This window comes from Octopus bimaculoides, chromosome 20, assembly GCF_046866305.1.
Source record: "Octopus bimaculoides isolate indiv1 chromosome 20, ASM4686630v1, whole genome shotgun sequence".
In the NCBI taxonomy this organism is placed as follows: Eukaryota; Metazoa; Mollusca; class Cephalopoda; order Octopoda; family Octopodidae; genus Octopus; species Octopus bimaculoides.
Genome location: NC_142947.1, coordinates 15,993,590 through 16,007,380, shown reverse-complemented (window position 1 = coordinate 16,007,380; position 13,791 = coordinate 15,993,590). Strand labels below are relative to the sequence as shown.

Here is a 13,791-nt window from a genome sequence, read left to right as displayed (position 1 = left end):
TGCAGTGGTTTTGAGTTAAGTCTAGGACATTCGTTCGTGATATGGGCAACGGTTTCATCCACTCTATTGCAGATGCGACACAGCGGAAACACTTGCTCATTCTTAAGGTTGACCGTCCAGTTCGTGGCACGTGATGAGCTGGCAGAATCGTTAGCGCGCTGGACGAAATGCTTAGCAGTATTTCGCCCGTCGCTACGTCTGAGTTCAAACTTTGCTGAGGTCGACTTTACCTTTCAGAAAGCCAATACTGTTGATGTAAGGGACATAACTCTGTGACAAGTTAATATTACTAAATTAGATCCCTTTCTATCAGCTGGCATGCATGCGAGTGAATTACAAAACAGCTACAGTGCATTAGTAACTTGACGTGTACACACCCTCTTATAAGAACTTTTCTCTCCGAGAATCTTGTTTTTAAGTATAGTGGCCTTTCTGTCCGAGCCAAAATTGTAGTATATGGCTTGCATTATAGACGTGTAAGTTTTTAATTTCATGTTGATATCAGGTGGAGAGAGACATTGGGACTAGTCCTGTTTGGTGATCTCTTTCTCAAGTGATTTCTAGTTTGCTTTGTAGTAGTTCAGATTGTGGTATGTTTGAGAAAAGACAAATGCATCATTTATGTGATGCTGCAAAGACAACTCCCAACATATCTCACACAAGCAAATTTGAATGAAAAGTCTTCTCCAAATATCTCAGACATTCCATACTCCATCAGTGCATCGAATGTATAACAAGAAAGTACTTACTTGGAGAAATGCATACATATACCATTATCTGAATTTTGGAATAAAATTTCAATTTAGTTTATTCTGTACAGAAAAACACATTCGTTTTCGTCAGTTCAAAACATTAACAGAAGAAATATATTCAAAGTTAAAATATATAACAAAATTCTTTTATTTATAAAATTCAGTCATTCAATGCCAAATACACAGTGTGTAATATAAAATTTTATTTACACATGCTGGAGAGAGGAAAAAAAATTTAAGGAGCCATTTTGAAGTCCATGGAATGATAGATCATAAATTATCACTTTGTAGAAGAAAAAGACCTTTATCTAACCCAATACCAAGAACCTAAAAGTGTTAGAATAAATAAAAAGTATACAGTGATTTGCATGAGAGTAATTTTACTATAATTGGGACTTCTCTATCAATTAGCAATCTGATGTGTATAGAAAGGTATAAAAAAAACCCCACAAAAAAGAACCGCAATATTGTAATAAAAATATGGAGAGAAAAAATACCTTATGATTAAGAAATGTTAGCAATTAAAAATAATAAATGCTGTAAGCTAACTAATGTAAGAAATAGAACACAATAACAGTAACCACTCATACATGTAGATAAATGCTCAACAATCACAGATTGCCCATTATCACATTATAAATCCCATTCTCTGTCATACAAATGAAAAATCCTTTCATTACCAACAGCTTTCACTTGACAGTAACAGGTATTATTAATCCCAGGAATTGACATAAACAAAGACAGATGTCTGCATTTGTGATTCAAAATATGTTGGTTTCATATATAATATATATATATATATATATATATATATATATAATAAATATATACACTTTTTTGACAGAGGGTGTAACAAATATTGTGTACTATTATTGAAAAAATTGTTGGAGAGAGAGAGAGAGAGATTTAAAAGCAATATATAAATTTAAGAGTATCACCAATGTCTTTTTCCCCTCTTAGATATCATGTCTCATCAGTCACACCTCATGAAGAAAGTGAACAGAATGCTTTGTTTCTTCTTTTTTTTTTTTCTAAATCAGTAATTCACTGAAATTTTGGTGTATGCGGTTGAGAGAGATAGAGAGGGCAAGAGACAGACAGAAAGTCAGAGATGTAGATGGAGAGAAAAGTATAGGAAGAACTTACACAAACAAGTATACACATTGATACATGGTCAGTCAGAAACAATATGAAAGAAATTCAAGAGAAATGTATGTTGAATGAAAGAGGGATAATTCCATGGAACAATCCATAAGCAGCAATTTTGGAATAGCTTGACAGCCAACAATTAAACATTATTCAGTTTCAATCTCAACCTCACAATTCTGGTAATATATTTTTTTTAAATATGCTATTTTGTTTTTATAATTTCTTTTTATTATTTTTTGCATAATGTTCAAGTAGATGTTTCTTGTATGCTTCTTGGTCTGACCAAAGTTCAGCAGCATAAGAATTCAAAGGACTGTCGTTATTAGGTTCTGCAAATAAAGAAATAAAAAGAAAAAGAAAAAAAGAGAGAGATAATTGTTTGATAACAGAACTATTTAATGCAGTATTTTTCAACCATATTTTATCTATGCATCCCTTTGATTCCTATTTTACTCAAGTGGACCCTCATAAACATTTGATGACTAAAAAAATCCTTTTATATGTTTAGAATAAAATTATTATTAGGAAATGTATTGAAAAAATATTAAAATCTGTGTATTTTAGAAATATAACCAATTTATTTCACATAAATTTTAACAAATCTTATAAGGGCTCCTGCTGAGAACCACTGATTTAACATACCGTAAATCCTTGAGTATAATATGCAGGGGATTTTTAAGGGGCTGTAGCTCTGAAAAACCTAATCCTTGTGTATAATATGCACCCCTTCTCTAACTTGAGTCAAGGAGGTCTATATAACGTCCTTGGTTTGTAAACGTATATATGGTAACGTCCTTTATTATTATTGTATATATAACATAATGCAAACGTGTAGCTTTTTTGTGCACTTTGTTTGCAGAAAATGAAGAAATAATAGTAATAATGTCAGTGAAAAATAAATATTAAGCAAATTGCCTTTACATATTTATCACTTAGAAAATTTTGCTTAGAAAATATTTTTCATTTTTAACCTCGTATATAGTACGCACTAGAAATTTTGACCACACTTGCCCAAGATGCTGTACAGTAGGACTGAACCTTAAACCACACAGTCAGAGAGCAAACTTCTAAAACCACACGAGCGTGTCTGCAGCTGATCTTGGTAATTCACAACTCTAGATGCTCTTAATTTCTGTGGGTAATGGTACTATATATGTAAGGTGGTAAAACCAGAAGAAATTATGAACATCATCGTTAGGCACGGGAGTGGCTCTGTGGTAAGAAGCTTGCTTCCCGACCACATAGTTCCAGGTTAAGTCCCACTACATGGCACCTTTGGCAAGTGTCTCCTACTATAGCCTCAGGCCAACCAATAACCTATGAGTGGATTTGGTACACAGAAATTGAAAGGAGCCTAACGTGTGTGTGTGTGTGTGTGTGCGTTTGTGTGCATGCACGTGTTTGTTCCCCACGACCAACAGACAACCAGTGTTGGTGAGTTTATGTCAGGATAACTTGTCAGTTCAACAAAAGAGACCAATACAATAAGTACCAGGCTTAAGGTAAAAAAAAGATAAGTACTGGGGATCGATTCATTCGAATAAACTTCTCCAAAACGGTGCCCCAGAATAGCTGCACTAACAAGTAAAAGATCGTATTTATGAGATTGTATACTAAATTTGACTTTTTGCATGAGGTGATTAGTAAAGATGAGATTGGGTTATGACTGTTCACATGTTAAAACAAGACAAGTTGTAGAATTACATGATGATGATGATGAGAATTTACCTCCAAGTAAGCTTTGAATTGACAGAAGAATAGTTCGCACATCATATAACGCTGACCATTGTTCCTTCAGTATATCCAAACAGATATTACCACGTTCATCAACATTTGGATGGAAACACCCAGTATCAAACTTAACTGATGGTGCCTGATATGGGTACCCGCTTGGAAATTGCAAAACTAATTTAAACCGTAATCCATCATAGACCTGGAAAAAGTTATGAGATATAAAAGAGAAAAAATTGTATCAGCATCAACACAGCAATAAAACATCTCCAACCAGTCAGCATTAGGACATAATAGTTAATTAGGAATCAAACTGTGCTAAGTTAAGTTTCCTTGTACTTTTCTTTATTCATAAAAACAATTTAATTTGTGAAAAAAATATTTTCCTTCAACCCTTTAGCATTTAAACCAGCCAAATCCAGGCTAAATACTCTGCATGTTTTATGCTGAAATTAGCCCAATCTGGCCTCTCATACTTACTCTACAATGTCATTTTAAAAATAAACATTTTTAAACATTACTGAAATCTCAAAGCTACAAGATAATGTATGACTAACAAAATAATGTGACTAAATAAGTGTTACATTTGGCAGAGTAATCTGAATGCTAAAGGGTTAAAATTATAATTTGGAGCAAGAATACATTTGTATGTATTTTTATTTGGCAGCTTCTTGATAAGTAGTACTCACTTTCTTTAAGTACACTTTCTCGGTTATTGTGGGTAGGTTGCTTTGGACAATATCAATTGCTTTTGCAGATAGAAGTCCCAACTGTGAAGTAAGAATACAACTTAGTACGAGGCCAACAAGTGTCGTAACTGAATTAAGACTACAAGTTAGTGCCAGATTATTTCCAAACACGTAGTCTAATAATGAAAGATTGTTTAACAATGTTTAGCAATTTCCTAAACTTCCATCCTCCTCAGATCAATATTTTGAAGAATTCTAAGGTAACACGCTGGGAGAATTGTTAGCATGCCTAGCAAAAAGCTTAACAGAATTTCATCTGTTTGATGAAAGGCAGCGAGCTGGCAGAAACGATAGCACACCGGGCGAAATGCTTAGCGGTATTTCGTCAGCCGTTACGGTCCGAGTTCAAATTCAGCCGAGGTCGACTTTGCCTTTCATCCTTTCGGGGTCGATTAAATAAGTTCCAGTTATACACTGGAGTCGATGTAATCGACTTAATCCGTTTGTATGTCCTTGTTTGTCCCCTCTGTGTGTAGCCCCTTGTGGGCAGTAAAGAAATAAGAATTTCATCTGTTTAAGGCGGCAAACTGGAAGAATTGTTAGCACGCCGGGCGAAATGCCTAGTGGTATTTCGTCTGCCGCTACGTTGATGGGATTTAGCAGCCCTTGCTTCCTTAAATCCAACATATAACCAGGATAAACTATTTTGAGTTTTGAATTCCTGATCTTCAACAGAATTTAAAGCAGTTTTTTATTGACATACAAAAAAGTGATGGTATACAATTATTCCCAGTATTGCCCCAGACATGTCTGCCACTACTTTACCAAGCCAATCTACAAGAGAGCTGCTGATATGCTATACTGGTGGTGTAGCAGTTATCTCAATAAAAACTCATGGTTGCAATTTGAGTTGAAGTCATTCTGCCACTTTCTTAGGGTTGTTCCCATAGTTCCAGTATACTGAGATTAATAGGATTATGCTATCCGCACAATTACATTAATAAACCAGAACTGTTGATGCATTTTGTTCAGTTAGGCAAAAATACAATGCAGAAATTTGTTATTTGAGAAGGAAAAAAATTTTAGCTAAACTGAAGCAAAGTCCAATAAAAATGTGGCAAGAAACAATTAGTGCCCATATCTTTGACCTTTCTGCTTCAGTCAAACAAATGGACCCCAGTGCTTATTCTAAGTCTGGTCCTTTTCTCAAACTGCTAAGTTACAGGGATGTAAACAAACCAACACTGGTTGTCAGGTGACTGGTAGGAGACAAAGACACACAAATATATACAATGGGCTTCCACATAGTTTCTGTCAACCAAATTCATTTACAAAGCATTAGTTGGTCCAGGGGCTATAGTAAAAGACACTTGCCCAAAGTGCTGCACAATGGAACTGAACCGAAAACCATGTGGTTAGATTGCGAGTTTCTTAACTACACAGTAATACTTGCACCTGTATATATATATTTCACAGATGACACGAAATAGGACACTGATACTACATCACAGACTTTACTAGTTTATTCCAGCATGGAAAAACACATGACAAAAATGAATGACACTGAATATTTCAATTACCGTTCCAGGAGCACCTTCTATTGTTCCAATCCATTTGAAGAGGTTATCTCCATCAGGAAATGCTGATACTCGATTATCACCAGAAGACTGCAATGATATAAATTTGAAAGCAATTAAAGGAAGTTAGAGCAAGCTATTGTTAGCCAATATTCTGAATAATACAATATTTTTTGACAATCTAATACATACACACAAACATATATACATAAAATTAGTATTAAACAGTTATATATCTGTAGGAAAGAAACTACCAAGTTACTGTCTTCACATACAAAGTAGTTATTACTAGTAAAATATTAAGAATTTGAAGTTTGTTTATATTAACAGTAATTGTTTTTAGCCCTGTCACCCTCCCCTATGGAATTAAAGCAACCATACCCCTATGTAAATAAACAATCACAGAGAGAACAGAAATAAAAGGTTGAATTTGAATGCTACTGATCCTTTAGGAGCAAGCTAAATGCAGCCTAAGAAACATAGTTAAGTCTCTGGTTATAGCAGTAGATAGAAAGTAACAAACACAGACTTATAAATATAGACAATAAAGTGTTAATTCTATTTCTAACAATTCAGTTACTATATATCCTAATATCTTACACAATATTTCTTTTCTTTACATTTTGATGCAGGGTGGATGGAAATGTCCGTGATAATTGGAGATTCTTATCTGTAGTAGAGATTGATACAATTCAACTTTGTTTGAATTCCTGAAAGTTGATACCTTTGAGAGAAAATGTAGAGAGGAAGAGATTTTCAGGCAAAATGCATGGGATGAGGTTTTGGCACAAGACACAGTAAGAGAAGAGTGGAGGATGCAATAGGAGTGACTGTTCTTAAATTGTACATGATGTGCCATTTCAAAAGGAACAGGATATACAGTTTCTGACTGCCTATCTCAGACTGTGTTGTGAACCAACAACTTTACACCCACTGCGGTCTCCCCTCTTGAGGGAACTCTTCTGACGAAGAGACTACAGTGGTTTGGTCACATTGTGGCGCCCCATGACAAACTCATCTGGAAGGCAACAGTACCAGATCCTTCCCTGGGTTGGCATAAGCAAAGAAGCGGTCAGCTGAAGACATGGCTCACAACAGTCAAAGTAGATATGAAGCTCGTTTCTGACCCTGGAGTCTTTGGCATTCATCGCTGTTACTGGGAATGGCTTCAACACGCTGCAGAATCAGCCACTAACAGATGTGCATGAACCGCTCTGACCCGTGATGTGGTGAACTCAATAGGAGCCAGCTTAACCCCTCCCAGGTGAATGCCATTACAAGACAAGAGGATATACAGTTTGGAGGAGAAAGTGATAGACAACTACCATTCTTTTTGCACAGTATGCACTTTTTCCCTCAGTTAGATACTCACTAAAAATTATTCAAACAAACAGGAATGCAACTTACCAGAAGTACCATCAGTTCTTGCTGTAGTCTGTGGGGTGAAAAAGAAAGAAGGAAGTTATGAAAATAAGTTAGTTATTCTAACATTAAAATGTTCTTTTCTGTCATTAACCCATTAGCATTCCAATTACTGTCAAATGTATGCTCATTTGTTCATGCATTATCTCATAGCTTCCAGATTTTGAAGATGCACTTATTTTTAGAATGACATTGTATAGTAGGTGTAAGAGGCCTGATCTGGCTGGTTTGAACATTTGAGCCTAATATGGTCAGTTTAAATGCGAAAAGGTTAAGCAAACTCCACTGTTGCAAAAACAAGGCGCCATAGAGAAACAAGTAGTCAATTAAATCAACCTCTTATATCCAATCAACTCTATTAAATAAAAGGGAAAAGTTGGCATTTGAACTAAAAAAAAAAAAGGTGACTTACTAAGTCGTATAACTGAAGTAGAATATTTTTCATTTGCAATCTCATAGTAACAGATGAACCAATACAACAATTACCAACCACATTATAGCTTCAATCACCTATATTTTTTTGCACGTGCGGTTGTGTGGTAAGAAACCTACTACCCAACCATATGGTTCCGGGTTCAGTTCTACTGCGTGGCACCTTGGGCAAGTGTCTTCTAATATAGCTTCAGGCCATCCAAAACCTTGATTGGATTTGGTAGACAAACACTGATAGAAACCCATCGTGTGTGTGTGTGTGTGTGTGTGTGTGTGTGTGTGTGTGTGTGTGTGTGTGTGTGTGATTTTTGTGTCAGTGCTTATTCCCCCACCACCACTTGACAACTGGTGTTCGTGTGATTGCATCCCTGTAACTTGGTTTGGCAAAAAGAAAAACCGATAGAATTAGTACCAGGCTTAAAAAAGAAGTTATGCGATCGAGTCATTTTACTAAAAATTCAAAGCAGTGCCCCAGCATGGCCACAGTCTAACGACTGAAACAAGTAAATGATAAAAGATATATCTACATCTTCATCTACATTAAAACTCAGGGAGAAAATCTAAGAATGAAGTCTACTACTGGAAATTATTCTTTAGACTCGGCTAAGCTAGTTCTATTAGAACTTTCATATGCATACACTGCTTATAGGAGCAAGGTGAAAAGGGAGTTTACATATTTTGATGAAGAAAAACGATATTCAAGTTTTCTGATCAAGAGTTCATCTATACGTTTTACCCTCCTCCATCTCATTTCCAAGGACTACATGCACTTCTAAATTCATGGCTTTTCCCCAAGCTTAACTATATAAACCCTGCTCAATACACAGGCCTGATTTGGTAATTTCCAGGTGTTCACATAGTAGTTTGTAGTTAACAGGCGCAGGAGTGGCTGTGTGGTAAGTAGCTTGCTTACCAACCACATGGTTCTGGGTTCATTTCCACTGCGTGGCACCTTGGGCAAGTGTCTTCTACTAGAGCCTCAGGCCGACCAAAGCCTTGTGAGTGGATTTGGTAGACGGAAACCGAAAGAAGCCCGTCGTATATATATATGTATGTATATGTATGTCTGTGTTTGTACCCACAACATCGCTTGACAACCGATGCCGGTGTGTTTATGTCCCCGTAACTTGGGGGGTTCGGCAAAAGAGACCGATAGAATAAGTACTCGGCATCCAAAGAATAAGTCCTGGGGTCGATTTGCTCGACTAAAGGCGGTGCTCCAGCATGGCCGCAGTCAAATGACTGAAACAAGTAAAAGAGTAACATACAATGCGTGTGCGACTTACTGAGGAAATTTACAATATTTTGCAGTATATTGATTTTCAGAGTCTATATTAATAGTTTCGTGCTATATAAACGGTGAATGAACTTCAGTGTAAGAGCTATGCTTAGTGACGATCAGCTTCTAACAAACTGAGTCTTTGACACTTATTTTACTCTAGGTTTAAATAGTTACTTTCATTTCTCCTCTATCTCGTAACCAAAATATTAAACTGTGGCTACTGTTCAACAGACTGACATCTCGTATAAGTTTAACACCCCTGGAAGCAAAGCTTGGTAAATTTTCACCGTTAATCGTTGACTTTCGGAATAATTATCACTACTTCAAGGAGAAAGGAACTGGGTGGTTGTTTTTCCTGAGAAGGTATTTTTGCTAAAAGAAATGTTTCTTTTTTTACATTTTACCCCCCTCCTCCACCAAATTCCTATCCTTTTCCAGTAAAATTTTGGTACTACTTCAATACAGAGGGCCCGATGCATCTACGTAATCCTAAGTGTGCACTGTAAAAACATATCGTTACGTAGATGCGTCGGGACATCTTTATTTTAGTGCCAAATTTTAACTTGTTACTCTCGTCTCTGAGAGGGGGTCAAAAAAAAAAATATCAATCCATCTGTTTTTGCAAAGATGTAAGGGAGTCTTAGATAAAAACTTCCAGCCGAATGGGGGCATAAGTCAAAGGAAGAATTAAGAATCATTGCTCTAGATAAAAGGGAATTTAGACCTAATCCTCCATTAAGGACCGGTAGTTATTTGTTGTCTGGGTTCTTCTTACATTGTAGTAATGTTTTCTGTCTTAAAAGTACATCAAATCGTCTTAGAAAATGTGGTTCTGAGTTGCCTGAACATCGGAAAAAGACGGGATGGTCAGAAGCGAAAACCTTTGATATAGGTCAGCCCGATTAACAATTAAAAAGGTTAAATAAGGAAGTAAACATTTCATGTATATTAATAAAATTGATTTGTTATACAACTACCACGTTTAAGTGTTTTCTTGTATCTTTTGTTAAACTACAGAACAAAGCAATTCCAATGCAAGGAATTTGATCTAAAGCCAAAAAAAAAAGCCCCTACTCTACAGATACAAGAAAATTTGTAGCAAAGCGAGTCTACAAACAATAAATGACATTTAAAATGTGTGGTTGTGTTCCAGAATGATCAACGCACAAGGGATGGTTGCTCGAGATAAAACCAGAGATCACCTCCTGCCAGTTAAAATCCGAAGTAATAAATTCTTCTTTTAAAATGATGCGAGAAGAAATTAATGGGGAAGGGATAAGGAAACGATAAACCAGGAATCAATTTCAGCGATATTTCGAACTATTGGTCAGTTACTTCAGAAAATCCCATAGATAGTCGAATATAAGATGTAACGAAGCAAAAACAAAATCGTTTTTAATAGGGCTACCTATATAACGGTTAAATTCTTCAGATGAATCCGAGCTCACCTCCACGACGACGATGACGACTCAACAAGTCAATGAACTCTCACACATACAGTAATAATTATTGTACAAACAGTCACAATAGTTACTAATCGAGTGACTAACAAGCTTGGAAATAACTCAAAAACTATTCTGTATGAGTGTATCTCTTCCGTTACGTGAGGGAAGATTCAAGAAGAGAGAGAGATAAAACGGAAGAAATAATTATTTGAGTAACAGTATTTGAAAATATAATACGGGGTAGGAGAAAAAAAATAACACCAACGTATTTTCACACAGTTGTTGGTCGATTTAGCTCGGCAGTAAACCAATGATTAGGTTAATAAATTTGAATTTGTAACGAATTGGTTCATGGCAATTGCTGACCGCAAGAAAATAGACAAAAATTTAGGAATGTTTTAAAAAATTAACTGGACAACCTAAGTTTTTTTTTTTTTAATTTAATTCTACCATTGTTACTAATTTAAAATTAAGCTTATATGTATACACACATATATACATATATATATATATATAAATTCAATAATAGGACGAATTCTTTTACAAGAATTTATCAAGTAGCTAGCGTAAAAAAAACCTCATAAGGGAAAAAAAATCCATCATTTATTCCCTAAAATATATTTATTTATATAAGGGCATTACTATACAAGAATGCCTCACGCTATGAGGGACTCTAAGGTCAGACTTAGTCCCTCATAGCGTGAGACATATATATATATATATATATATATATATATATATATATATATTTGTATGTATGTATATATGTATACATACACACATGGTAAAAAGAATTTTCAAAATTATATATAGTAGAAACATTAGTAAACACATAAATACCTTTTGCTAACAGAATGGTTGTCTTTGGCAGTTGTGCTGTTAGGTTCTTTCCTAGTGGTACTAGCAGCAGGATCTCTGTTCTGGGAGGCCATCGAACGCGAAATTTGTTTAAAAAACAGATAAGGAATTAAGTTAGGGAAGACAAGAACAGTTAAATACTTTGAATGTATTTTGTAACTGACGAGATCAATCAATAATTAGTGATGGAAAAAAGAATGTTTAACTTTTAAGACTACAATCACACTCTGCCTGGACAAGTTTGAAAATTATGCTTGTAAAACGATTTATCCAATCAAAGGCGAATCAAATCAAAATTAACCAATCAGTAACGATTTTAAATAAGTTTGTTAGTTTGCACCAATCAAAATGAATGTAATTTTATTGTGTTCATGTAGATTTCACTTCCGGTACAAACACATGTCAAGGGTAATTCTATGGCGTGTGGTCGCTTTACTGTTTTGCCTTTGCTCCGGAAAAGTCAATTAATTTTGGAGAATTATAAAAATGACCAATTTTCCTTTCTCAGCAGTAAGTGTTTTTTTTTTCTTTCCGTTTACTTAACTCAGTTTATTTTTATGATATAATTTTATAATAAAAAGTTTCTGAATTCATAATTGCGTAACATAATGTATTTCCTCTTAATTTATTACATATGCCATTGCATCTTTCACTTGTTTCTAAAGAATAGAAATCTCAAGTTTATGTAATTTCTCTCGTGACTTGGTAACATACATACTTGATGCTCTGATTTATTTTTGTATGGTCTTTTACTTGCCGGTTAATTATTACGAAATAACAATCTTTTTTTCCCCTTTATTTGCAATGGACTTTCATGTAATCGTCGCTATCCATTGAATAATAAAAAAAAGAATTTGTCCTATAATAAAAACAACAGATGGTTATCTTTCGGTATTGGTACACGACATCATGCACCCACACAACCTTCCGACATCGCCCAACCTTCCTTCATGTCAGTTAAAGAGGCTAGGCTGGAAAATAGTGTCCTCATACCGGACTCTCTAAGAGTTCCAATACTGAAGGATAGCCCATCAGATTGTTGGCTGTTGAAAATAATCTAATAAAGACATATTTAGTGGAATATCTGGATCTGAAAAGTACGGATCGAAATTAATCGTAGGGAAATCGGGTTCTTACATACTTATTAAAATTTAATTAAAAAAACCTTCAGTAAAATGTTGAGGTCATAAGTAGTAAATAGAAATTAAAGATTTATTTGTCTTTATTTAAGGGTGAGCATTTTAACAATCATTGAAAGCGAATAATACTTTGTTTTGTCTGCATATTTGATTGTACAATCGGTCGACTAAGGCAGCTACTTTAATTATACATTTTTTTTTAAAGGCTGAATGTCCTGACCTTTTGAATAATTGACAAGATCATCTATTCTCTACCGTTCAGAATGTTATAGAACTTTTGTCGAAATTAGAGGAAAGTAACAACTAATATTAGGGGTAAAATGTATTTTTATACCAAAACTGGAGATGGCGTATTTTAATTAGAAAATGTGCGTTTGTTGTAATTATTTACATTTCCTGTTAGTGATAGATCTGTGAGTATACTGTATTACATTAGGTAAAGGAAGATACAAAGAAAAAGCAGCACTAACACTCAAATTATGTCACTCAATCCCATGTATGTTTGTGCGTTGGGGAGTTGTTCTCCGGTATTCTTGGTGTCTATTAACAACCTTCGAATTTTCCAAAAGGTTTGACGCCATGTCGCTTCTGATATTCCCTGTAATTTCGGCACAATTGTCCCCCAACCCCATTCCAAAAAACTTTCACCGGAAATTTTTGTATATTCGGATTCTACATAGTTAATACTATATGCGTAGAAAATTTCATTTAAAAAAATTCATTTTTCTGAAAGTTATGACCTCTCAAAGTCTGGGGGGTAAAACCCTGTAGTTATGCCGTAATTTCTTTACGCCTCTTGATATCCATCTCGGTTGCCACATTTCGTAACCAGCCGGTTGCATTCTTCGTTCCGCCATAATGTCTTGGAGCCTTCACGACCATACTCTACTCAAGGTTTCATCGTTTTTGGATATGATCGTGAGAAAATTCTTTTGAGATTTTGGCGAAAGTAAAGAATACGTACACCTTGTGTTTAGTGTTAGGGTTTAGGATAGGGTTAGGGTTACGCCGAAAACGGGTGGTGTACCTTCGCCGAGATTTTCTTCAAGCACCTTTAGTGAAAAATATTCAGTGTTTATTTTGTTGGTGTTTAGTAATGTTCATCAACTGCGTGGCACCTTGGGCAAGTGTCTTCTACTATAGCCTCGGGCCGACCAAAGCCTTGTGAGTGGATTTGGTAGACGGAATCTGAAAGAAGCCCGTCGTATATATGTATTTATATATATATATATATATATATATATGTATGTTTGTGTGTCTGTGTTTGTCCACCCCAACATTGCTTGACAACTGATGCTGGTGTGTTTAGGTCTCC

At 35.3% G+C, this 13,791-nt stretch overlaps 2 protein-coding genes across 2 annotated transcripts in view; one reads left to right on the top strand and one right to left on the bottom strand.

The window, feature by feature from the left end:
- Positions 1-869: 869 nt before the first annotated feature.
- Positions 870-11,619, bottom strand: LOC106879102 (ubiquitin-conjugating enzyme E2 C). The gene is made up of 5 exons (XM_014928538.3): positions 11,320-11,619; positions 7,306-7,333; positions 5,902-5,988; positions 3,630-3,834; positions 870-2,230 (listed from the first exon to the last, which is right to left on the bottom strand). Exons 1-5 carry the CDS (start codon positions 11,409-11,411, stop codon positions 2,115-2,117), a joined length of 528 nt encoding a protein of 175 aa, XP_014784024.1. The 5' UTR covers positions 11,412-11,619; the 3' UTR covers positions 870-2,114.
- Positions 11,620-11,730: 111 nt separating this feature from the next.
- LOC106879101 (coiled-coil domain-containing protein 90B, mitochondrial) overlaps positions 11,731-13,791 on the top strand; it is a 20,892-nt gene continuing 18,831 nt past the window's right edge. Inside the window, exon 1 of the mRNA XM_014928537.3 lies at positions 11,731-11,847. Within this exon, the coding sequence (XP_014784023.1) occupies positions 11,754-11,847 (94 nt within the window). The 5' untranslated portion in view covers positions 11,731-11,753. The remainder of the gene's footprint in view (positions 11,848-13,791) is intronic.